The sequence below is a fragment of the Dasypus novemcinctus genome, chromosome 27, assembly GCF_030445035.2.
Source record: "Dasypus novemcinctus isolate mDasNov1 chromosome 27, mDasNov1.1.hap2, whole genome shotgun sequence".
Classification (NCBI taxonomy): domain Eukaryota; kingdom Metazoa; phylum Chordata; class Mammalia; order Cingulata; family Dasypodidae; genus Dasypus; species Dasypus novemcinctus.
Window position 1 is genome coordinate 10,885,820 of NC_080699.1, and position 27,796 is coordinate 10,913,615.

At 39.1% G+C, this 27,796-nt stretch overlaps 1 protein-coding gene across 1 annotated transcript; it reads right to left on the reverse strand.

The window, feature by feature from the left end:
- Nucleotides 1-7,462: 7,462 nt before the first annotated feature.
- LOC101417090 (caspase-12-like) lies at nucleotides 7,463-27,386 on the reverse strand. Its single transcript, XM_004453277.5, has 11 exons — nucleotides 27,017-27,386; nucleotides 25,878-26,129; nucleotides 24,071-24,133; nucleotides 23,817-23,900; nucleotides 18,228-18,322; nucleotides 17,643-17,816; nucleotides 15,905-16,139; nucleotides 15,328-15,474; nucleotides 10,202-10,311; nucleotides 9,722-9,841; nucleotides 7,463-9,178 (listed from the first exon to the last, which is right to left on the reverse strand). Exons 1-10 carry the CDS (start codon nucleotides 27,021-27,023, stop codon nucleotides 9,743-9,745), a joined length of 1,266 nt encoding a protein of 421 aa, XP_004453334.1. The 5' UTR covers nucleotides 27,024-27,386; the 3' UTR covers nucleotides 7,463-9,178; nucleotides 9,722-9,742.
- Between the last annotated feature and the right edge of the window lie 410 nt (nucleotides 27,387-27,796).

A 27,796-nucleotide genomic window follows, 5' to 3' on the forward strand; every position in this document is an offset into this window, starting at 1 on the left:
ACCAAGAAACTGGTATAAGAGAAGTTAAACAATTTATTAAAAGTGATACATTTAGTAAGACATAATCATAGGTATTTAAATAAGGACTCATGCCACATTGGAGATGCTAAATGGAAAGAAGAAATTATATTTTCTAGACAAGGTCTCAAGAGTCTTGGCTATCTTTTATTTCCTACTCTTGAGGAATATCAAATTATCTGTTATGGCCATACATTAAAGAGTTAATTTTCTTTTCCATCAATGATTCCCTAAAGTACAAACCAAAGACCAGTATCTTTATTTTATATCCTCCAAAACCAGGTAGCTCATAGCATATTTTAAATTAATATGGAAGACAATGTTACAATTAGTAAGAAAAGGAAGCATGATTCATTTACTGTATCTTCGACAATTGGTAATTCACTGAAAAAAAAAAATCATTTAGCACTTCATTCTGCAGTTTTACCAAGTAAGTAGTAACTGGAGAAGGATAAAAATAAAATCTAGAATTATTATAAAATATAGGTAATGTATTAGCTAGGGTTTTCCAGAAAAACAGGACCAACAGTATACATACATATATACATATAAATGTACATATACAGATACATATATATACACATACACATACACATATACATATATTAGCAGAAGGCTCTGGGATCTGGGTTTCTAGGTTCTTAGCTTATGTAGCATAAAGGAATTTAAGGACACACGATAGGGTAGGCAAGGGAGTAAAGACTTTATTAAGAAACAAGAAAAGTACACAGTCTGAGGGTATGCTGCAGAGTGAATCATGTGCGTGGGGTCCCAGTTTAGGTGTTTTAGGACTTTTACACCTCCCCCTTCGTAATGTTGAGTAGGGGCCCAGCTGTTTGCTGTTCTGATTAGTTGCCTTACGATCCCTGCCTGTTAGCTCTCAGGGGCCCAGTGAAAAGGACTGTTTGGTGTTATCCAGGGCTTCATCTTGTTTCTGGAAAGAATTCCAAAGAAGATCTCATGGCCAGGATCTCATGAGATCTTTTCGGCAGCCCTCCTCTCAGGAGGTTTCCAGGCAGGGTCTCATGGCCATGTGGTCTGCCTGCAATTTTGTCTGCTGGGATGTTTTCTGCCAGGTCTTCAGCTGTGACCCAAATCTTCCCTTTCCCTACACTAACCTGCCTCAACTTACCCCTCAGAGAGTTTACACTCATTCTTAAGAGGGAGCTGAAGGTGGCTGGTCATTCTTCTGTAGCTGCTTCCTGCTGGTTAGGGGGAGTAGACCCTGCCTTACAGGGTGTAAACCCCTCTAGCTATTCTGTTGAGGCTGAGGGAAGATTGGTCTGGGACCATGGCTGGAGCTGGATGAAATCCCCACATGACTAATAACGCATTGATTCTGGAAGAAATAAATTTAGGTGGAATTTAAGATACATGGCCCTACTGAAAGTATAAGGAAGGTGGTGCTAAGTGGGCCTAAAAGGAGGCCAGTCAAGACATGCTGGACCACGAGAGTGAGAAATACCCGGCACCTCCAAAGACTGCATCCTCCCAGAGTTGATGGGAAACAGCATTCTTCCTTGAGTTATTTTATGCTGTTGGTTAACTCTAGGGAGAGACTGTAAGAGACTTGCTGAATTTGGTATAAACTGCCAACCGCAGTTTCCATGGGAGTGGTTATGCCTAGGACAGCGGGGAGAGGTTTGAAGAGAAGCACTTCCCTAGACGTAAACTTACAAAGACCGTATAGGCCACATGAAAAGCATATGGCAAGCAAAATAAATCACTACTTAAGAGAGCCATTCCTTTATGTTATAGACACATTCATTAACTACTTAGAAAATGAATTAAATGTATAATGACTTCTAACATGTTCAATATCTTTCAGTATATGATCTAGAACAGATATTATATTCATCAGGCATATAATTACAGTACTTTATGCTAATTAATGCACAATTTCCTCTTTGAGCTGCAGTTAACAGATCTAAACTCCAGGTTTGCAGTACCATACATGTTGTCTATGGGAGCATGCCATAATGCCAATTGCGTCTGTTTAAGGTCTACTCATGTTACCCTGTTAATTATTGCTCCAGCTGGTATGCCCGCACAGCCAGCATGTTGCAGTACTCTTGGTCCTTGGAGGGAATCTCCAGTTTCACCAGCCTGGTACATAGTACCCTTCGGCACTGTGAATCAGAGCCAGTCTGAAGGCAATGCCCATTGTGAAACTGGTCATATCGAGTCATTGCTGGCTACTGCAGGAATCTAAAACTTTAACATATTTCACTGTAGGAAAATGTCCAGATGTGCTAGATATTTTTATTGTTTTAAGAGACTCAGTGACCAAACTTGCCAAAAACTCAAATGGAGAGGCACTATGCAGTATACTCAATGCCTGGTTTGAATGCACAAGAAAGTTTGATAATATTGAAATCTATATCTTACTTTTGATATACTTTCTGTACACTTCCAATGCATTGTATAACACATAACACATATAGTGTTAATTTATTTAGTTGGTATTCTATAAACCTAGGGAGATAACCCTCAAGCTAAATAAAATTGAAACAATTATGGTTTATGCAAAGAATGTTTTTCTTCCTTCACAGGAGTCTAAACCTCTTTTCTTTAATAAAATCCTAAAACTGTAAATAATCTTAAAGCATAGTGACTGCTAGCTTCTGGAATATATTATAATTCTTTAATTTATTTTAATCATAATTTAGGAAAGATCTTTCCATAGCTTTTAAGGATACTTTCCTTTACATACTGAAATTTGACAATTGAATTATCAATTACTCTCATTTTAAGGCTGTTAAAAGGTTTAAATTAGGTAATTACAAGACAAACTATGATTTTTAATTCCCCAGTTTAGTAGATAAGCACTTATTTAAATTTTTAAACAATTTTAATAGAGCTCTTTTAAGAATTTTCATTTGTTAATTTGATATAACCATCCTGATGAACAAAGATATACACCGAAAAAATAAACACTTATAGAGAGTTAAACACAGACACACAACTCACTAATGTTACTTATATTTTTATTCTCTTACAGTGTAAGTTTAAGTATAAAATAACATTTAAAATATCTCTTGGAAGGCTATTTCTAATTAATCTGCACTGTGGTCATGCATGGGTTTTTTTTGTTTTGTTTTGTTTTTTAAATTGTTTTTTTTTTTAATACATAGATCATAAAAAAGGTTACATTAAAAAACATAAGAGGTTCCCATATATCCCCACACCCCACCCCATCCTACTCCTCCTACAACAACAACCTCTTTCATGACTGTGGCATATTCATTGCATTTGGTGAATACATTTCGGAGCACTGCTGCACCGCATGGATAATAGTTTACATTGTAGTTTATGCTCTCCCCCAGTACATTTAGTGGGTTATGGTAGGATATATAATGTCCAGCATCTGTGCCTGCAATATCATTTCAGACAATTCCAGGTCCCAAAAATGCCCCCACATCTCATCTTCTCTTCCCTTTCCCTGCCTTCAGTAACTATCATGGCTACTTTCTCCACATCAATGCTACAATTTCTTCCATTACTAGTCACAATAGTTCTATAGTAGAATACCAGTAAATCCACTCTAATCCATATTTTATTCCTCCATCCTGTGGACCCTGGGATGGTGATGTAGGGTCATGGCAGATGGCTGTGGAGTTCAGTGCCTTGTCAGTGGGTCCTACTTTGGAATTTGTGTTCCTGAGTGTGACGGAGTTGGACTCAGATGTGACCCTCCACACATGCCTCTTCTGTCACTTTTACTGAACCTGTGGTTGGCACTGGGATTGTTGTATACTCAGGAGACTTGAATCTCTGGACTGGCAATGTGCCAGCTGGGTCCTGAGCCTCAGCAGAGTTGCAGCTCCTACTCTCTGGTTTGTTGGACTTACCCAGGTCAGCTAGAAGGAGGTGAAGATGGTCAACCACCATACCAGGAAACCGAGAATGCCTACAACTGCAAGCAGGAGAATCACATCCATCAACCATGTGGGATCTAAGCCCCCTCTCGATATAGAGGTGATCATGCAGTTTTGCACAAGAATTTCATTTTTATTTAGTTATTGTCTTACAACCAAATTGTTCCCAATGCTTTAAAATACACTTTGTTTTCCCTTCACAGCTTTTCTTATTTCCCATTTTGACTTTGACAGACTTTGGATGAGCAACATTAATTTCAGGATATACTCACTGAGGTACTTAAAAGTCTCAGGGAAACCTGGTTTCTGCTCATAACCTGCTGCTTTCAGAATTCTTGATGCTCAAGGTGGGAGATCCTCCCATTCCCCAGCCCTCACAGATAACAGGACTCTAGTGGCTGCTGGGTTGGAATAGTGGATGTCCAGCCCTGAGGGCTAAGGATTCCTACCACACAGATATTTTCTAAAAGGTCTTGGGCAAGGGCCCAGAGGAGGTAAATTGGAGTCCACACCTGGAGCATGAGAGAAAGCAGGGTTATTAACACCAGTGAAGAGATTGGAGACACGAGTGTCTCAAATTTGCCTTCCCCTGAGCCATAGTGGGGCAGAAGTTGCCAGTGCTACAAAGAGAGGAGAATACAGTAGTTTCCATTACAAAGGTGCACTAGCCCTGAAATAACCACAAGCAAAGGCAAACTCAGTTTAGGATTACCATCACAAAAGCAAGCAAAAGCAAGGGTGAGGCTTGACTTGAAGTAACCATAAACAAAGGTAAATTCACTTTATAATTACCATTACTAAAGCAAGCAAAAGCATGTCTGTGGCTAGAAGTAATCATAAAATAAGGTAAATTAGTCTAAGATTGCCATCACAGTTAGTAGGTCTAGGCTAAATCCACCCAGTTATAGCAATGTCAGCTTTTGCTGCTTTATAATAAAAGGCTTCTATATAATGATTATTTACAGTTTCTAGTAAGTTTTCAGTTCAAACAAAATTAGGCACTTCTGTTTATTAACTAAGCAACTAAATCAGTGTTTTTAGTTAACAATGTTACTAAGCTTTTCTGCTTTTCCAGCAGTTGATCCAATTCCACTTGTGGTTTTTTTTTTCATCAAATCCAATTGCAAGATAGTATTGACCTTTAAAGACTCATTTTTAGGTTACCTTTTACCATTATCCAGTTTGTAACAGGTGAACCCCAAATCTGATTTATGAGTTCCTAGGCATGAGCAGACAGACAAAGTTAAATTAAGCACAAAATAGAACAGGAGAGAGATTTTTACACTTACTTAGCTTAAGGAAAGACCTGACTTTAGAATCACCTTCACATAAAAGCTCTGTGTCCACCCACAGCAGAAACATCATATAGGACCCTCTGGCTTCATTCTTCCAGGAAAATCCCTGATCAGCTGCTAGGTATGGAGCTAAGGGGTCCAGAGTAGTCCTGACCCCGAAGAGACATGGATTGGGGCTGCTCTGGGGGCTGCATCCATTAGTTGTCTCCCAAAAGGGGTACAGCCCTGTGAAGCTTTTTCACTGGAAGAATTGGAGTGTTACAAGGGAATAGGCAGGAAGCTTGGAATAGCCAGGAACCTTTTAAACAATGAGCCGCAGGCTGGGAGAGGTTTAGTAACTGGCCTAGATATTGATTCCCCATTCACTCCCCTTAATAGGCACAACCGAGGCTGGAGAGGTCTGGAGTGCAGGCCAGGACTGAGTAATTGGCTCCCACATTAATTAAAAAACTAGCAATCTTACCTGCCCTGCCAAGGGCCACCCAAGTCTTCTTCTGGTTGATTGTTCACACATGGCTTCAGGCCCCTTCCATTCTCCCCGGGGCAAAGCCCTAACCCTAACCCTAACTGTAACCCCGGCAGCTTGGGGCCAGACTCTTGCTGATGTGGAGCCTAGATTTGGATCACCCTGATGTGATGGTGTCTTTAATGATGGCATGTAAAAGGTGAGCCTGCTTCTGCGCCCTGTGCCTGCCCCCTCGTCACCTGCTTCTCCTTGACAGCTCAGTCTTGATTATTGAAAACTATGAATGCTGCTTTTAAAAGGGAGTCAGTGGAAGTTTGGGTGATCAGGGCAGGTTTCTGCAGCTTTCTACAGATATCTGAGGCAGACTGGATTTCCTAGAGGATCTGTCCTCCTCTAGAGTTAGGATCTATCAGAGGGTATTTTTATTGCCTCTACCTGCTTTCTTTGAAATAAAGCTGGGTTTCTTAGGTTCTGCTTCTGAGTAAATTTCCCTGAACTTTTTTTTTTATTTCACAATATGTTTTATTTATTTATTTATTTATTTTTTTATTGACTTTGTAATAATATTACATTAAAAAAATATATATGAGGTCCCATTCAACCCCACCCCCCCACCCCACCTCTCCCCCCCCCAGCAACACTCGTTCCCATCATCATGACACATCCATTGCATTTGGTAAGTACATCTTTGGGCACCTCTGCACCTCATGGTCAATGGTCCACATCATGGCCCATACTCTCCCCCATTCCATCCAGTGGGCCCTGTGAGGATTTACAATGTCCGGTGATTGCCACTGAAGCACCATCCAGGGCAGCTCCATGTCCCAAAGATGCCTCCACCTCTCATCTCTTTTAATTGACCAGTTTGGTAGAGCATTTCCTCATCCTTTTAAGGAGACATGACCGTGTGGTCTCTGGCCCTCAGATCTGCCTGTTCTCTCCTTCTCTCTTAAACAGGTTTAACCGGAATTCAGGGTCCCTTAGAGAGCCCACATTGGCTATACTGGAGCCATGTGGTGTGACAGTAAATTATTAGCCTCTTCTTTTTAGACCATCAGTAGGCAGGTTTTCCCAATTAGAAGCTGCCCATTATACTAGAGGAGGATAAACATGTTTGTCAGCCTTGGTGGCATCCCACTGCTGATCTGCCTGGACAGATTGCTTGCCAAGCCAGGGTCCTGGGGGTCGAGAGCCCTGATCACAGCCCCCATGTTCTGGGTATTGGGATCCTTGTATCTCTGGGTGTTCCCAGAGCCTTAGAGGTCTTGGGAGATGTCTGGGTCTGGTTCCCAGAATTTAGCTCCCAAGCTGGGCTTTCCCACCAGGAAAGGGACTGGCGAGGGATTTTTCTTTTTGCCTACTCTTGTGAGATCTTATAAAGTGGCTGTGAAAGAGAGCTCATTTTATGGCCACTGCCAGGGACCAAGTTTTCCAGTTAAATCAGACAGTAAGAGGCAATTAACAAGCAGATACTGATCTGTGGCTTACAGGCAAAGAGCCTCAGGGGCTCTGGAGGTAACAGAATAAGAGGAACTTCAGGGCCTCCCAAGGGCTGAGTAAGGAGCAAACCTCATGGCACGGCTCAGGATGAGAGTTTTGGGACCTCACTAATACAGCAGAAGAGGACACGGAGAGGCTTTAATTAAAAGTTTAGACTCACCAATCCTTGTCAGGTGTCAGGGAGCAATACTTGACTCTTTGAATCCTGCCTGGCTCACCAGATATGTTGGTGGAAGGCTCTGGGTTCTGGGCTTCTAGATTCTTCGCTTATGTTGCATAAAAGAATTTAAGAACACACCATAGGGTAGGCAAGGGAGTGAAGAGTTTATTAGGAAACAAGAAAAGTACACAGTCTGGGACATAGACTGTGGGTGTGCTACAGGGCGCACGTGCTTAGGGTCCTAGGTCAGGCCTTTTAGAGCTTCACTCCTCCCCCATCATGTGCTGGGGAGGGGTCCGAGCTATTTGCTGTTCTGATTGATTGCCTTGTGGTCCCTGACTGTTAGCTCTGAGGGGCCAATTAAGGAGGTCTCTTTGGTGTTATCCGGGGTTTCTCCTTAATCCCAGAAAGAATTCCAAATGGGATCTCATGGCCAGGGTCTCATGGAATCTTTCTGGCAGCCTTCCCCTCAGGAGGCTTCCAGAGGGGTCTCATGGCCAGGTGGTTTGCTGCACATGTTTTCTGCGAGGTCTTTAGCTGTGACCCAAGTCTTCCCTTTCCCTATACTAACCTGCCTCACATATACATATACATATACATATGCATATACATATACATATACATATACATATACATATACATGTAAATATAAGAGATTTGTTTTAACAAACCTGCTCACACAACCATGGGGATTGGCAAGTCCAAATTCCATAGTGCAGGCCACAAGCTGGATACTTGATGAAGGTGAAATTGAATTTCCTAGGAGAAGCTGGCTGACTGAAGTAGACATAGAAATACATATTTCTGACTGCTGTAATGTTCTGTTCTCATTTTAAGATCTTCATGTATTGGATGAGGAGATTTCTGTCATTGCTCAAAACAAACTCCTTGGTTGATTGTAGGTATAATCAGCCATAGACGCAATCGACTGATTAGTATTTTAAATCCATTTATGAAATACTCTTACAATCAGGAAAACGCTTTCTTGACCTAACAACTGGACACCATAACCTAGTCAAGTTGACACATGAAATAAACCACCACAGGTAGAGTAGTACACTATTTAAGTTTAAAAAAATAAAATAAAAGCAAAAACAGAAGGAAATACAAATGAATTTCATTCCTGAAAATGTGAATGTCATCTACATGTCACATCACATACACAAAATTAAATATCAAACAGCTAAGTAAAAAATGTTTGCTGACATATGACCATGAGCTAGAAGACTTACACAAGTGGATGAGAGAAACATATGCAAAAAAAATTTTTTTAATAAAAAAATAGTATGGGTTAATAACTCACACAAAAAAAGTATTAATTACTAAAGATGATGAAAAGTTCAATGATAAAGTAGCAAAAGATATGCAAATGAAATTGACAATGTTCCATCTATTAAATTATTAACCATTTTAAAAAGACATTACTTAGCCCATCAGTCATTATCTTAGATGTCTCATATGCATAAAATTTGACAATAATTTTTCAAAAGTTGTGAAAGTATTATTCTTGGATCAAGTAATTCCACCTGTAAAAATACATTCTGAGGAAAATCTGATATATAGACAAATACATTAATCACACTATGTAGAAAAAAATATCTAAAACAATATCTAAAAGCAGGTTAAAATTTAAGATAGCATGTTGTACAATCAAAAATTTCACTTAGTATATGTTTTATTGTCATTAATAATCATTATGATAAAACAATAAAAGAAAAAGAAAAGCACAAAATGGAATATACATATGAGAAAGTTATTTTTGGAGGATGGGCATTTGGGAAGCTAGGTATAAAATACCCCAGATTGAAAAGTGACCGCATACAAACAGTAGATTTATACAGACCCTAATGTCTCCATTTTCCTGAAAAGTAGAGAGAAAATAACATGAATTATTAGGCTATTACAGGAAAAATATAAGAAAAACTAATCTCTACTGTGAGAAATACCTCCACAAAAAGACCTTGGCTTAGAACCATCTGTTAGTCAGTTGACAGTCTGCAGGCTTCATCAGAAGGAGGACATATGTAATTCAGCAAAACTATCTTTTTGGTGAGGAGGCCAAATACCAGCTGTGCAGAACATTTTTAAATATTGTAGGTTATCAGATTTTTGTGCAATCATCAGAACCAAATATTTTCTACTCATTGAGAAGGTCTTTAAAGGAAATTAGATCCGAAGGGATTTCTAGCTAGCCACCATTGGACTTACCACTTTGTATGCAACCATTATACTCTATCAGAAGTCAAGTAAAGCCAGGGTCTCAAAATGGGCAATTGAGACTAATTATCATACCAGCTTCAGTAACTATTGGGCAGCTGACATACTCATTGTTCTCCAGGCTATCAGACTTTGTGTACAGACTCTGAGCAGGGAGACCCCAAATTAATATTTTGGATTCAGTTACCTGAGATGTCTCTTATGAGCTTTAATTCCCAGGGAAGAGGTAGAAATATCTTGTCATGGATTGTCTTTCAATAGTAGGCAACTGCATCAGTTCACTTGGGGTTTCAAATGAATTTTGAACCTAGAGTAGTAAAGAAAGACTTGAAAGATCTTCTAAAAGAAAAATCTGGACTCCTCTAAATGAGGAATGCATGGTATGTGTTAAGGCTGTGGTCGGGTTAGTATAAACATAAGAAACTTTTAGCTTTTCTTTGGATGCATAAACTAATAAATGAGTACCCTAAACAGCAGTCTCTGAATAAGCAGCTACCAGAATCAGAGGTTACTGGGAAGACACACACTGGTTCTAGGGTATCTTTTAGAATGCTTCCTCTTTTTAAAAAGGCAGAATCTAGGAATGAGCATCATGATGACTTGAGGGCTTTAAGATTCCTAAAAAGTTTTCGGGGGTATAAAATTGGACAGAGTAAAAGAACCTTACCTTTCGAAAGACTTCTTCCAAATGGCAACACCAAGAGTACTCTTTGAAGCAATGTATAAGTCGTGAAATAAAGAGAGAGCCATCTGTGTGAAGTCTCCAAGAAATATTATCTGCAAATAAAAGCAATAAATTATTCAGGGATGTGGTCTTTGTAGACGTGTAGAAGACTCCTAGAGCATAGCTTTGGGACAAAGTCTGATTCTGGTGCTTTGAAAAAGACAGGTCAAACCTGACCTCAGGTTTCAACAGCAGGCCCAGAGAAAATCATCTTGGGTAATCAATGAAAAATCTCCTTTACTGTCTGAGGAGCAAGGTCAAAGTTCTGACCCCTCCAATTGCAAGTAATGGAAAAGATTATAGGTCCTTTCAGCACACAATAGAGAAAAGAGCCCAAGCCTTGATGTTCCTTGACTCTGGGACTCCTCCTCATTCACACTTGTTTCACACTATAATCTTTTGTAGTTACTATAACTTTGATTGAAAATCCTTTGAATGGCTACTATTTTTTACCATTTACAAGTGGTATTTTTGCCATTAAATGTCATCAAGTCTCTCCCTTTGTGAAAAACAAAGATAATTCCCCTTACCTACCATTTTAGCTTCAGTTAGTGTATTAGTCAGCCAAAGGGGTGCTGATGCAAAATACCAGAAATTGGTTGGTTTTTATAAAGGGTATTTATTTGGAGTGGGAGCTGACAGATACCAGGTCATAAAGCATAAGTTACTTCCCTCACCAAAGTCTATTTGGAGCAAGATGATTGCTGATAACTACAAGGGTTCAGGCTTCCTGGGTTCCTATGTTCCTGGGGCTTACTTTACTCTGGCTTCAAGGATCCTTCCTTCCTGGAGCTGGCTTCTCTTCCCTCTGTGAGTTTACTTCACAGGGCTCCAGCTTAAGGTTTCAGCATCAAACTCCCAATCAAAACTCCAACATTAAAAGCCTTCAACTCTGTTCTTTGCCACGCCTTTTAACTGTGAGTGAGTTCCCACCCAGGAAGGGGTAGGGATGCAACGCCCTACTCATAACTCAATCATACCCAGGTACAGATCAGATTATAAGCATAATCCAATATTTCTTTTTGGAATTTATCAATTATATCAAACTGCTACTATTGGCATCCTAATTCTCCTTCCTTTTTATAGTCAAACCTTTTGAATTCGTCAATATTCAATGTCTCCATTTCCTTTGATCCTGTTCACTCCTCCTCCCTTTTTGTCTGTCTCACATGCCTCACACCCCAACTCACCAAATGTCTTTCCTCAAGGTCAGCCATGCCTTCCATGTCGCTATATCCAGTGGGCATCTCTCAGTTCCCACCATTATCTGACCTTTCATTCTCATTGGAAATTTTGACAACACATACTTCTTGATTTCCTTCTTGCCCTCTGTCCGTGCCTTCTGAATCTAGCTTGCTGGCTAATCCTTCTCTTGCTGACCTTTAAACTTTAAAGTTCTTCAAGCCTCAAGTCTAGGAACTGTTCTCATTCTTTTTTCTGTTAAACAGTTTCATCTATTTTTAAGACATTAAAAATAACCTTTAGACCAGTGTCTTCCAATATTCTATCTGTAATACAGATCTCTTCTCTGAAATATGCAACTGTGCAACTTTCTACCCTTCATTTCATCTTGAAATATCCCAAAGGCATCTCAAACTTTCTTTTAATGCTTTTCATTTTAATGCATATACAACAATTTTTCACTTGCTCACTTGAGTAACTGTATCATCCCTTCTTCTCCAAATTCCATATCCACTAAACCACCAGGATGTAATAATTTGATATACTATTTCTTGGATCAAACAACTCACTCCATCCCAACTCTGTCATCATCACTTATGGCCTGTAATGTTGCCATAGCATTTTATCCTATCTTCCTTATCTATTCTTGCTCCTCTCTAATTCATTCTCCAGGGTGAATTGTGTAACCCAAGGAAGAAATGTTCCTGATCTTAGTCTTAATTTGTATTGCTTGTGTATATAGGATCTTCTGAAGATGTTATTTCAGTTAAATTGTGGCCCAACTGAATCAAGATCGGCCTTAATCTGGATTACTGTAGTCCTTTATAAGCAGAAGAAAGGCAAATGTGGTAAGTCAGAGAAGGCCAAACAGGAAGAAGCTAGAAGTCTATGGAAACAAGAGCAGACACAAGAAGAGATAACCATGTGAAGGAAGGTAGAAATGCAAGCCAAGGAATCCCACGGATCGTGGCAAACCAGCACTGAATGGTACACACTTTGGGGAGAAAGCCTTGCCTTGCCGATACTTTGATTTTGGGGTTCTATGCTTTGAAATGGTGAGGCAACAATTCCCATTGTTTAAACCAACCAATGGTATTTGCCATGGCCTCCCCCAGAATGATCATTAACAATGAAAACATTATACCTTTATTGTTTAAATCCCCCCCCCCCAATTTTCCTATCCCTCTTAGTATATTGGATCATTTTAGGGCTTGAGTTAGCCAACCCCTACTTCCTTCTCTGACCTCTCTCCTAACTGTCTCCCCTGACTCTGCATTCCAGCCATACTGACCCTTCTTTCCAAACTTTTATGTCTCGGGTCCTCCATGCACACTGCTTTTTCCATCTGGAACGTTCCTCAATTACCATTGACTTGGTTAACTCCTTCATCTTTCAAATATCACCACAAATTTTTCTTTAAAGCACTTCACTTGTTACAGTTGGCAATCATTATTATTTCTGTGACATTGTGGAGTTTCTTTCTCCCAATTTAGTTCAGTCTCCCTGCACCTGACTATAACTTACATAAGGTTCAGTAACCATGTCTGCCTTTTAAATCAGTTCTAAGATACCTTGTACCTATCCCAGTCCTAGCATAATAATGGGCACTGGAGAATTACATATACAGTAAATGAATGCAAGAATTTTGCATTTTAGACCTCACTTCCTCAATTAAATAAAACAATCTTTCAGAGTACTCACCAAGAATTATATGGCTTTGTAGTGTCCTTTAACAGCTAAAAGTATAGAACTCTTCTTCCAATAAAATCATATTAAAACTCCTAATAAATTCTTACTAAGTTTATTGATCAAACTTAAAAAATATATTTATAAAAAATATACAAAATAAATAGAAATGGAGCTATTCTAGTTGCAGGCAGGGTATGATCTGGGGAACATGGGGGAAGAAGGGAACTAGAGTGCAGTCCCTTTTCTTATTCCCCAGGATGGTCTCAGAGGCTCCCCTAGTCCTTCCCTACTGCAACGTGGCCATGGCCAGCAGCGCTGTCCTCACTAAGAAGTTTTTTAGAAATGCAGAATCTCAGTCCCACCCCAACATTTACTGAATCAGAATCTGCATCTCAACAAATCTGCAAGTGATTACTATGCACATTCAAGGTTGCATCACTATACCAGAGCACTTAGAACTATGAATAGGATAAAGTAAGTTTTCTAAAATTGCCCTTGGGAAGCGGACTTGACCCAGTGGTTAGGGCGTCCGTCTACCACATGGGAGGTCCGCGGTTCAAACCCTGGGCCTCCTTGACCCGTGTGGAGCTGGCCCATGCACGGTGCTGATGCGCGCAAGGAGTGCCATGCCACACAGGGGTGTCCCCCGCGTAGGAGAGCCCCACGCGCAAGGAGTATGTCCCGTAAGGACAGCTGCCCAGGGTGAAAGAAAGTGCAGCCTGCCCAGGAATGGCCCCCCACATGGAGAGCTGACACAACAAGATGACACAACAAAAAGAAACATAGATTCCCATGCCACTGACAACAACAGAAGCGGACAAAAAGAACATGCAGCAAATGGACACAGAGAACAGACACCTGGGGTGGGGGGGAAGGGGAGAGAAATAATAAATAAATAAATTAATTAATTAAAATAAAATTGCCCTTGCTATCTAAGTCATTGATAAAACAGTAAAATGGTTCTCTTTAAAGAGATTTTAAGCAGGTTTGGCCATGAAAAATCAAGAATAGTCTCTATTTCTACCTCAATTATTTTTTTTCCAGTCAAAGAAAGATTGTTATTTATTGGTTATATTATCCGGAAGGCATGTATTTAAATGTTAATGAATTTCCCAAGATTGGATTCACATGATACACCCAAAGGTACAGTGGCAGTTTGAAATTATTTTACGAATCCCAAAAGAGAAATATTATGTTTGTAAATTAATATATTCCTCTGGGTGTGACATCCTTTGATTGATTAAATTCAGGTGAGGGGTCTTTGATCAGATTACTTGATAAGACAGCTTTGGGACTTTTGATTGGACTACATCAGTGAGGCATGACTCAGGTTGAGTCTCTGCCCTCTTGCTGGATCTGATATAAACAGAAACACAGAGAGTCTCACTCAGACAGAAACAACAAAAGGAAACAGCCTTGTTTGATCTTACCGTAAGAGAGGACTGCTTAAGCACAAAGCGCCAAGACACTGGGCCCACAGAGCAGCTCAAGAGGAGACAGTAAGGATGGAGGGGAAGGCTGAAACCTCAGCAGGGATTGGCAGCCATTTTGCTTCACCATGTGGCAAAACGCATGATCAACAGTAGCTGACTTTGGTGAGAAAACATCTCTGATGGTGCCTTGGTTTAAGACTTTTCATGGTGTTGGAACTGTAAGCTTTTACCCCAAACAAACACCCTTTTTAAAGGCCAACACATTTCTGGTACTTTGCATTGGCAGCCCTTCAGCAAACTGAAACAGGTACTAACTAGGATGTGTGGGGCAAGAACTCCCACTTCACTGGTTAGCTCGTTAAATTGCTAGTATATGGCCAGGTGGACCAAAATTATGAGAAGTCGATACATTCCAACTATACTGAAGAAGAAGGAAGAGGAGAAGGAGGACGGGTTGAGTGAAGAGAGGGGCAGGAGGAGGAGGAGAAAAAGGAGGGAAATAAGAGAAAAGAAGCCTTTGTTTATTCACTTAGACAGTTTTAAATTTGAAATCTCACCAAATTTCTCTTTGTTGTGAGAGATTCTGGCAAAATTAGTATTTATATCATTCTAACTATGGAAACCTCAATATTTCAAATTTCTCCGCCACCTTAATTAGAGAAGAAATATTACTATCCTCATCACTGACAATATATGAACATTGCCAAGACTTTAATCTAGAAATGATTAGGAGATTTAGGAATCCCTCTTCCTGAAGTCACTTACGTGGGGTCGAAGATTTGAAAGCAATGAAGTCCTTCTCCACATGGGCCTTTGTAACAGCATCATATGACATGGAACAGTGTGTGAGCTGGCTACACAGAGCTGCAGAGTCTTCTCCCATGTCAGCCATCCAAACAATCCCAGCACCTTCTAGAAGAGACATCCACCTATTGACCATGTCTTCTATGTCTTATGAAAGATTGTATATTCACATAAAAGCACACACACACACACACACACAATCTGTCTCTGTCACCATTATACCTTAATTTCAGAACTTTTCAATATAGCATTTATAGAAAATGGAAGCTACTGCACAGGCAAGGAACAATACAGGATCCACTTTAGCATAGGATAGCCATTTTATAGCATAGTCCCAAATAATTAGGGCATTTCTCATTAATGAGACTATGCATTGTTTCCTAAAATATGCAACAGCCTTAATACAATTTCTTTCTTGACGGGACCTAAGAGTAAAACTAAAATCTTGGTTCCCTCACCCATCCCTAGGAAAATTAAGGCTAGATACTAATAAGGAACAGGGCACAGTCACTCCTTGGGTACCCCAGCTAAGACTTACTGCCTCGGCAGGCCTGCGTGATGATGATCTTGGGCTTGTCTTTCAAGTTCTGGCAGTTACAGTTGTTGAAAATTCGGAAGATGGTATCATCATTCAGAATATCTGGCTCTTTATCTCTGTGCTTCCTTCCACAGATTCCGTCGAGGATTCCATGTGACATAAACACCAGGAATGTGCTGTCTGAGAATCGGTGCTCAGGGCGTGCAGCAAACTGCCTTAGCTCAGTTTCCATTTCCTAGAAGCATCTAGAGTTACCTTTCATAGTTTATACCCAAATAATATATGACACTCACAAAAAGGACCAGGTACTAATGAGCCAGGTGATTTGGACTGAACTAGAATTAATGCTCTGACATAAAAAATGAAAATTTAAATTTATAGAGTATCAAAGCTGGAAGGGCTTTTATATATATCATCCAGTCTAATAGTTTTCACAGAACCTTATATTTCAGAGGCTTCTGGGAGATGAAGTAGAATGTGGAGTCCCTGAGATGTAAGGGCAGCTTTACTTTCATCATCTGATTTACATATTGGGATCCATGTAAATTTTCATTAAAGTAAAAGAGAGAGTTCTACTGAAAAAAAAAAAAAAGAAAAGAAAGAAAAGCTAATCAAATTCTTTTACCATGCAACTGAAGAAAATGAAGTCCAAAACAGCTTGTGTAAAGTCACACAAGGTGTCTTTGGCAAATTCATTTAAAGTCTAGTTTGTCTGATAGCAGTACAGCTAATCCTGCCTCCTGACCTTTTTTGGTTTCTGTTTGCATGTAAAATTGTTTTCAAACCTTTCACTTGCAAACTGTTTGTGGTCTAAGGTGAGTTTCTTATAGACAGCATATAGATGGGTCATATTTCCTTATCAATTCTGCCAATCTGTGTCTTTTGATTGGAGAGTTTAATGCATTCACATTCAACGTTATTACTATAAGGGCAATACTTCCTTTACCCATTTTTTCCTTTAGGCTTATATATGTCATTTTGTTTTTATTTCTTTTTTTTTAATCCCTTTAGTTACTCTTATGAATAATCTTCCTTTCTACACTCTCCTCCAACTCCTCTCTTTTTTTTTTCCTTTCAACCTGCAGGATTCCTTTCAGTATTTCTGGAAGGGCAGGACTTTTGTTGACAAATTCTCTCAATTTCTATTTATCTGTGAATATTTTGAAGTCTCCCTCATTTTTGAATAACAATTTTGATAGATACAGAATTCTTGGCTGGTCATTTTTTTTCTTTCAGCACCTTAACTATGTTATACCACTGCCTTCTCACTGATGAGAAATCAGCATTTAATCATATCTAGTTTCCCTTATATGTTTTTTGACAAATTCAGAATCACAGCCTTTTCTTTATATGTATATGTGCATGCAATTTTTTAATTATTACACATCTGGCTTTACATTTTATACACAAGATATTGAAATTATAAAAATATCATGAGTTCATTTTGTAGGTATCAGGCAATGTCAGGGTCATAAGTTTTTGTCTCACTCAGACCATCAAGTATTAGATACCTTCCAGATTGAGAATTTCGGAAAGACCCAACATTTTTAGCTTTTAGTGAAATACTGTGCATAGAACTGCTCTATATATCTGTTATGATACTAAGAGGCAACATCCTATTCTGGAGAAATATAATTCCTGTACTATATAATACATTTTGTTCTTTCAGCTTCCAAAAGAAGAGGCTCAAAACTGTTTAAGAGGGAAGGACACTTGTCCTGCTCTCAGGGGCTGTTACCTGAGCTGTGAGATTCTCTTTTACAACCACTGAGTATCCAAGGTTTTCAAGTAGGTCTTTCATTCCAAAAATGTCAATTTCAGCCCCATGTCGTTTAGATAGATAGTCAAATTCTTTGTTGCAAATGATGAGGGCCAGGCGAGTTCGGCCCTCCTTCTCCATCACTGGATATATCTGTAATTGACAGATACAGAGTAAGTTGCCCCAGGGCTCCTCCTTTTTGCCTTCAAAGTCCATACAAAACAGGCTCTTATAGCTACGGAGTGGACAACTAGAAATCTATGGGAATGGAAATTTGTACTCATGAGGCAAAAGAAAGAACCCCAGATTGAAAACATGGCCTAGGTCTGAGTAATTTATCCTAGAATTTGGCTTGTGTTGGATGGTAGAGAGTTGTTTAGGGGGTGTTCTAGGATGGGTTGGAAGACACAGTGAATCTAACATGAGGAAAATTTGATTATATAACATCCTATGACTTTGGCCTGATCTTAAGGCATCCGTGACAAGAACTAAAATTTTCCATTGAGTCCCTAGTCTCTTGCTTGAATGGGTAATCTTGCGTCTCCCTATTCCAAAATGTATCACCTCTTTTGCCTTTTTTATCTTCAGTTTACGATAACGATCAGGAGGACAGAGCTTCAATTTATCACTGCTTTTGGCAGCCAGGGTTTGCAGAGGAGCTGCAAAAGAAAAATAATTCCTTAAGCAATAACATCCACTGCATGCAATCAAGCAGATCTTTTGGCTATGCTCTCATTCTTGGGAAATGTTTACTGCCGTTCTATAGAAAAGCTTAATATAAGACAAACAAATATAGATACAGTAGAAAATAGAAAATGGGGGAGCTGTTTTGGAAAAAGAGATTGTCCTCAGAGTCCTATGTTCAACTCCCCATCATTTCATATTTAACATGACTAAAACAAAAATCTTAAGTATTCCCCATTTCTCCTTCTGCTTCTTCCTAACTCTGCTAAAAATTCCTGTGGTTTTTAGTGGTCACAATATTGACTAATCTTCCACATCCAACACATTAGAGTCACATAAACACAGAAGGTAAGATGTTCATTTAGCTTAGTCAAATCCTTCCTCAAATATTTGAACTCCATTTACAATATTCCTTCTCTATTATTACTCTTCTCTGAAATACTGCCAAAGATAGAGAACTTATAGCATTTTAAGGCATTTTAGGCTGTTCTGAGTATCATAAAGTGTGTTCCTCATAAAAGAGCTAGTATGTCTTTCTCTGTGTTCCCATTTTTATGTAAATGCTCCATAAAAAAGAACTATTTTATTGTATGTTAATTGTGTTTGTGTCTCCCAGCTGGACACTAACTTACTTAGAACTATGCCTTTCATCTTACCAGTGTCTAGCATGATATCTGGAATAGATCAAAACTTTATAAATGCTAATTTATGAATGCATACCTTCAAATCTTTTAAAATAGCTACAGGTATCCTCTGGGTTCATTATTTTCCCTTAGGACAACAAGTTTCACTTCCTTCCAATATAGTCATATCTCATTTTATTGTACTTAGCATTTTTTTACAAATTGAAGGTCTGTGGCTACCCTGCCTCCAGCAAGTCTATGGGCAGCATTTTTCCAACAGCATGTCCTCACTTTGTGTCTCTGTGCTACATTTTGGTAATTCAATATTTCAAACATTTTCATTACTATTATACCTGTTATGGTGTGATCTGTGATCAGTGAACTTTGATGTTACATCTCTAATTGTTTTGGGGCACCATTAACCATGCCAATATAAGATGGCAAATTTAATAAATATTGCATTTGTTCTGAGTGCTCCACTGACCAGTCCCATCTCTCTCCCTCTACTTGGGCCTCTCTAGTCATTTCCTTTCAAATAATATTGAAATGAAGTCAATTAATAGCCCTACAATGACCTCTAAATGTATAAGTGAATGGAAGAGTTGCACATCTGTCACTTTAAATAAAAAACTAGAATTAATTAGACTAAGTGAGGAAGGCATGTCCACAGCTGATGACATAGGCAGCAAAAGCTAAGTCTCTTATTCTAGTTAACCAAGTTGTGAATGCAAAGGAAAAGTTCTTGAAGGTAATTAAGAGTGCTATTCTAGAGAACACACAATGATGAGAAAGTGAAACAGCCTTAATGCTGATATGGAGACAGCTTTAGCGGTCTGAATAGGTCAAGCGAGCCACAACAATCCCTTCAGCTGAAGCCTAGTCCTGAGCAAGGTCCTGACTCTCTTCAATTCTTTAAAGGCTGAGAAAGGTGAGGAAGCTGCAAAAGTCAACTTGGAAACTAGTAGAGGTTGGTTCATGAAGTTGAAGGAAAAAAGCCATCTCCAGAACATAAAAGTACAAGGTAAAGCAGCAAGTTAACCAAATCTAGATTCCTTTCAGAATATTACTGCTCATTGACAATGCACCTGGTCACCCAAGAGCAATGATGGGGATGAGCAACGAGACAAGTCTTGTTTTCATGACTGCTAGTACAACATCCATTCTGTAGCCCATGGATCAAGGAGTCATTTAGACTTTCAAGACTTATTATTTAAGAAATACATTATGTAAGGCTAAAACTGCCATAGATAGTCGGTCTTCTGATAGATCTGGGCAAAGTCAATATTGAAAACATTCTGGAAAAGATTTTCCATTCTAGACACCATTAAGAACATTCACAAATCATGTAACTATAACTTTATATGCACTGGGAAGTAATAAAATTCATGTGACTCACATTATTGTAATATCCACTTTATTGCGGTGGTCTGGAAAGGGACCTGCGATATCTCTGTGGTATGTCTGTATTAAGAATTATTTCATCTTTTTAATCATCAAATCTATCAATTCACATACATCTCTAACTAACTTTCCCTCTACTACAATAAAATATATGGTCTTCCTCCTATCTAAGGCCAACACCTCTATATATGATGTGAATTCCATCCTCTTTTACTCACAAAGACTTCACTCTGACATTTACCTAGTCCTGTATCCTGCATCATCAATTTTTCCTTCTCTCCCTAATATATTATCCACATTAGCATATTAGCATGCCTTAATATAAAGCATCTTTTGAAAGCTTTCCCTTGACCCGGTTTCTTCTCCAACTATTGTCCAATTTCTCTATTTCACTTCTCAACACAATCTCTTAAAGGCATTATTATTTCTTTTCAATATTTCCATTTTTTTTACCCCTTATTTTTTCATGTATGCAATCCAATCTGATTTTTATTCTCACCACCTAAATGAAATATACTTGTTATCAAGGCGATCACCACTAATTCTTTGCTGCTTTCTCAGCATTTGACAAAACTGAATACACCTTCTTTCTTTAAAAATTTTCTCTCTTCTTTTGTGATACTACATTTTCTATATTTTCTATATTTTCCTCCAGAATCATTGGTCTCTCTTCTTTGCTGGCTATTTCTTTTCTGTCATACTTCTGAAAGTTGATTTGCTCTGTACTTGGCCCTCTTTTATTCTCTATCAACAATCTCTTACCAGGTAGTCTTTTCCAGTCCTATCATCTTAAATTTTATCTACAGGCTGATGAAACCCAAGATTTAGTTTTAGCCCTGATCTTTCTATGTGAACTCCTCACTTGAACATTCAATCACTTATACAACATCTACCCTTGGATGTCTTGAACTTAATGTGTACAAAAAGGATACTTTGAAATTTGCCCAATACCATTAATCTATTCCTCCTGCCCATTACAAATTTTCTTTCATCTCAGTCAGTTGTACCACTATTCACCCAGTTGCCAGGTCAAAGAACTAGAATTTATCATTGATTCATTCTTCTCTTTCACTTCCCACATCCAACCATCAGTAAGTTTCTGTTGAAATGATCCCAAATATAACTACTTTTCATTGTCTCCTTTGCTATAGCCATAGTTTGTTTTTTAAAAAAAAAAAAAAAAAAACATTATCTCTTAAATAACTTATTTCAAGAGTCTCCAATTAGTTTTTCCTATGCCATTCATGTCTATCTATTGCTCCTTTGCTTAAACATTTCCAAAAGCTTACTATTGCAAATAAAATCCATATTATTTTACATTGGCTAAAAGGTCCTATGAGATATAGTCCCTTTCTGATTCCCTGATAGCTCCCCCTACCATGAATCCTTCTAATTTCTTACTCTCCAGCCATTTTGGCATCTCTATGGTCCTCTTCAAAAACAACCCCATTCCTGTCTCAGGGTCCTTGCTCTTGCTCTTCCCTTTCCGTAGAATGTTTTTGCCTTAAAACATGACATGGCTCTCTTCCCACTCTTCAGCTGTGGACTCAAGGATCTTCTCAGCATAGGTAGTAACTGACTGCCCTGGCCCACACACCATCTCCTCATCTTCCCCTTCCATCTCTCTCTAGGTCCTAATCCTCTTTTCTCTTGTACATTCTCTGAAATTATACTATTTATTTTTATATATTTTTCTATATTTACTCTGACTATACTGGAAACCCTATGAAAATATAATCTGTATCTATTTTGTATGCTGAAAAAAAGTGCTAAGTCATTTGGCACCTCCGTACCAATATTTTTCACGGTCACATACATTAAATGTTGCTACATTTCTGAATTTTCCCAAAAATTTATTTTATCATAATTGAATGACATTATTTTAAAGTTTGAAAAACTGACATAGTCAGTTCAGAAAATGAACTGAAGTCTGAATAAAGCCATTGCATTAAAAAAGTATATAAATATACTTGACTGATGAGGGAGTTAGGACTTTCATTGTATATGGATCTTAAAATTCATAAGCAGATATTCTGTATCAAAATAAAAATCTGTTTTATATTTGAAATCATACATGGGAAGGAGTGTGTTTAACTTGTTATGAAAAATAATATATCACAAAAGATGGTGCTGATCTTCTGTAATTAAGTGGTACAGTGAATTTAATTGTTATGCAGCTCACATGTTTACACACTAAATGCCACATTTTCCCCAGTGAAAATTGACTTTTCAGTGGTTCTTACCATGGTGTTTTAAAGATTATCTTATTACAGAGCTCCTTGGTTTTTTAAAAATAATATTATGATGATGGTACATTTTTCTCTACTGCTTCCGGCTAAGGACTTTCAGTCCACCAGTAAATAAGATCAAACATTATTCAATGTTTATGGTGCCATCCTTCTGTAAATACTGATTTTTTCCCCCTGTCACTTGGCACTATGCTGCTTCAGTCTATCTTAATGCTGGCCTTAAGATCAAGAGTCCATTTTCTCCAAAGTGCAGGCTTTGAAAACTATTTTTATTAAGTTATTGATGCAACTTGATATTTTTCATAGTCTATTTAAATAAAATCACATTGCTGCATCATCTTCTCTAAATTCAGCTCCATTAAAACTTGCCATCAACTAGAACAGCATTCAATATGTTTTCAATTGATATATGCTGAGTGAATACAATAGTGAACCAAAATTAGGTTTTTAATTCCTTTATAAGTTTGCCATAACTTCAGAAATTATGGTACTTAAATACAGCATAATCTACCTTAATTTATCCCCCTTTCTAAATGCTATTAATCATGTGACATAAGAATTCTTCAGTTTCTTTAGTGCCCACATAATATGTGTGACTCGTACTGAGTTTCACTCCCCTTTTTTTTCATATGGTTTCCTAACCACATCCTTATTCAGTTTTGTACACTTTGTAGTTTCTTATATCGTGGGTGTTTTTATGAATCCTCTTAAAGGCATTAATCCCACTTAAAAATAAGAGTTTCAGAAAGGTGGGGAGATTTATGCCAGAGTACATGGCTAGTCAGTGACAGTGATGAGTGCAGTGTCTCCATTTCTTGGCTTTCATTCTTTTTCTCTTTTGACCATACCATAGGGTCACTCTTTATCTGCCTTAGCTCAAATAATGTCCTCACGTGCACATGAGTGAATGTTACATCAGAGGTTGAACCAATTCCTGGGCCAATCCAGGATTCTCCTCAGTTTCATCATCTTCACTTTTTTTTTTTTCTCCCAGGATTCTGAGGCGTGTTGAAGGGCAAGGATGTAGGTGCTAACTTTACACTTCAGATACTTTTTTAGAGGTAGAGGTAAGGGAGAGCCCAGTCCTGATTCTCAATCCAGTGTTCTTTCCACCAAAACACAGATCCCCTGCACAGCTCCTCCCCCCAGGTGATGCCTGAGGATTCCCAGGGACTAGATGGTTTTAGGACAGTTACCCGAGGAAGGGAGAGCCAGTGCCTGGGCTGACGCAGCTTCTTCCTCACGTTCACTGTCTTCACTTTCATCTTCTGAGGAGGATTCTGAGGAGGAATGAAATAAAGTTTAAGGATTAAGGTCCTACTCTGAAGGCCATTTCCAAAGACCAGAGTTGACTGAGAACACAGGGGTCCTATGTCTTACTCAGGATACCTCTTAACAACACCAGAGATCTAAAGGTATCACTACCATCTGGGGTTTGGTTGGCAGTCACCTGTAGTAGAGGAAGATGACGTAGAGCTCTCAGATTCCTCATCTTCACTTTCAGGTTGAGATTCTGAAATAACATATAAAACAGATTTGTTAGCAGAACTAGGTTCCCAGAACCTTCATACTTCAAATTGCCCCTAGCACTGACAAGTAAATGAATAACCATGGTCAGCCGGGGAATGGGCTATGAATCATCCAGATTTGGCCCATTCTTTAAGCTCCCAGTTGGATTTAGAGGACCATAACCTTCTGCCAAGTGAAGGAGTCATCAAGGTTTCCATGAAACAAAGAGCATCAGATTACAAGTTGTGCATGGCAGCTTTCACTATAAAATGGCAGCTCTCAGTCGTGGTGACAGAGACGACATGGCCTGCAAAGCCTCAAGTATTTACTCTCTGGACTTAACACAAAAGTGTACTGACCAGTGCCTTGGAGAAAAAGAAACATTTGTGCTCCAATTACTCTCAAATTCCCTTGTCCTCCCTTAACCAGCAGACATCTAGGCTCCCCTACACTTATCCCTAAGGCCACAGCTCAGCAAAAGGTGGTAGATTTTTCCCTACTGGATATTCTACATCTTAGAATGACTTTAGCAGCCAGAGGAACACAGACTAGCTAAAGGCTGTCATCGAATTCAATACAACTCCTGCAATATTTCGCTCATAACAAATATTTACTGAGTACCTATTCTGTGCCAAGAGCCACTTCGTGGAGTTCAGGATGAATTCCTGAACAAAGCCAACAAACCCTTTCCTCATGGAACTTACATTATAGCAGGGGGAGACATAATTAGATGAACACATAATGAATAGGTCAATTTTACTGAGTGATTGAGTATGATAATTGCTAATGAAAAAAGAAAATGTGCAGCATCACAATGTGATCAGAAATGCTAGAATGCGGAAAAGGTCATAATATTACAAGATTAAATAGGATAGACAAGCATTGTCCTGAATCGGTGGATAGTTTATTCTTCACTTGCAAAAGAGAGAAATAAAGAAGTTACCACTATATTTGTTAAATATACATCCTAGAGACTTAATTCTTTGGTCTGTTCATATGGTGGTTGAGCCCTGAATCTCAGCAGAGTTGCCACATCTGTTCTCCAGTTCATTGTACTCACCTGGGACAACTAACAAAAGGATGATGATGGACAATGCCTGCCCCAAAAAACAGAGTATCAAAAACTGCAAGCAAGACTGTTCTACTCATCTGCCCTATGGGATCTAAGCCCCATCTCAATCAGAAACAGAATTGTTTGCATAACCATCCCCAAATACTCAAGATTGAGGAAAAAATAACCATAAAGGCAAATATGGACTAAAATAGACTTATTATTATTCTAGCAATAGAAGAACTTGTATCATTGATATAGAGACAGTGGTCACCAGAGGTTCTGAGCGGAGGAAAAGGGAAGAATAGGTATAACATGGGGACATTTTGGGGACATTGGGATTGTCCTGCATGACATTGCAATGACAGATAGAGGTCAATATACATTTTGTCAAAATCTATAAAATTATGCAGTGCAAAGTGCAGACTATAGACCATGGTCGGTAGCAATTCTTCAATATCTGTTCAACAATTGTAAAAAAGTATACCACAATAGTGAAAGCTGTTGTTAATGGGGAATAGGAGAGAGGGGAATAAGGTGTATGGGGATATGGGAATCTCATATTTTTAAGTAACATTTATGTAATCTAAAGTTTTTTTAAAAATAAAAAAATGTATATATATATTTTTAAAAAGAAGACAGGAACTGCACAGAGACCACAGAGAAGGTGCCCAGCCCTTTGGCCCAAGCTACTCACTTAAACTCTGGTGTTTTGGGGGCTTGAAGAAGCAGTTTGCAAGTATTTTGCCAGCCTTTTGTGTTTTTTCGGTGATATTCTCAACCAGATTTTCAGTCTTGTTTTTGATGAAGTTCATGTCTTGCCCGATTTTGCGTAACTCTTCTCCATTTAACACATTCTTTCCCATGAAGTCATCAAAAATGCCGTCGAGCACGTTCCTGGCCATCAGCTTCACCATGTTGACTGGGTCCTCTTCCGCTGGCCTGTGAGCTGGGGGAATCACAGGATCTCAGAGGTGGGCAGGACCAGCTCTAGGCCGGCAGTTCTCAGATTTCAGCGTGTGTAAGAATCACCTGGAAAGCTTGCTAAGCTGAGGTTCTTATGCCCCACTCCCAGAAATTCTGATTTGTTATGTCAGGCTGGGGCCCAAGAATTTTCATTTCTCTCAGTCTCGTAGATGATGCCAAAGCTGCTGGCCCAAGGACCCCACTGAGAATGAAACTCATCTCGTTCAACCCTCTCCTTTTGTACAAGGAGCGGAAGAAACGACGTGACTTCCCTGAGAACCATAATGAGAACTCCCACGTTCCATTTTATGTCACCCATCATCACTTCCTGTAACTTTTATCAATGGCTAACTTAAAAATACATTATAGTCAATGCCTGTGAAATATAAACGTATTATGCCTTCAAGGTAATACATTTTTGTTTTTGTGAGAATAGCTCTGTACGCCGTGGCTGAAGGCACAGAATACAGCTGGTTAGCTCGCCGCTATAAATGAAAGGTCACGCAGAGAACAGAAAATTAGAGGAACTAATGCCTGGCCTCTTATGTGGGCAAGTCTCTGAGAGATCAGAATTCGAACATTTAAAAAATACTTACAAGATAAGTAAGAATTCTTGGTTAGTCTGAGGCAAAAGAGAAACCTGAAATTCCAGGAAATGTTTGAGTCCATAGGTCTAGATTTCCTGCATTTTCCTTTCTTTCCAGAAGATGTTACCTGCTAGCTAAGTCAGCATGATCATTTCATGACTCCCCCAAGCCCCCCAGACTTCTCACCAGCCCCAGAGTGAAACAATTTTGTGCGATGGGCCTTTCCCCAGAGCTCTACTCTCCCCCACACAGCCATAAACAACAGAAAAGCTGAGCTACTCACAGGCCATTGCGGCTCCACTCCCTGGGCCCAGAAGCAATGAAAATGAAAGCAGCTTTGACAAAGTTTTTTCTTTTCTCTCACTGAAATAGCGTGTTCATAAGTTCCTATCAGGAAGCAGCAGCTTCACAGATGCCTTGTTCTCTGCTAGGATAGGCTCTGACTTCTGCTCTCATATTTAGGTTCTTTCCTTTGGAAAACAGGAAGCAAATCTTGCTTTCTTCTCTTTGGTACAACAAAGTTTCCAGAATTAGAACACACATGCAAACACAAGTCTCTGAGTTGTGCTTTCCAGTTTACTCTTTAAAACAATCAATAAATCAAGTTGAACTCCTGCTTGACTCCGAGCCGCACTTGACTTCTAAGTGGCTCTGAGTGGCAGGAAGGTGTGACGTGAACGAGGCAGGCCAGGCCCAAACTTGGAAGTGTAAGTTTGGAGGACTTCAGAGGGGAGGGAGCTAACTGAGAAGTGCCAAACAGTGATACTGCCGTCACTGTTTTAAGAGCTCAGATAACCAATCTCTTTTCTTTTTTGAAAAATCATTGTGTTGGCAGAGCTGCATTTTTTTTTTTTTTAGAATTTTATTTTTATTTTATACCCCCCCTTGCCACTTGCTTGCTGTCTGCTCTCTGCGTCCACTTGCTGCGCACGCCTCTGTGTCCACATTTCTCCCTTTATTGCGTCATCCTGCTACGTCAGCTCTCCGCTGGCATGGGCCATCTTGCCCTCACAAGGAAACCCCAGGAAGTGAAACCAAGGCCTCCCGTCTGGTAGATGGGAGC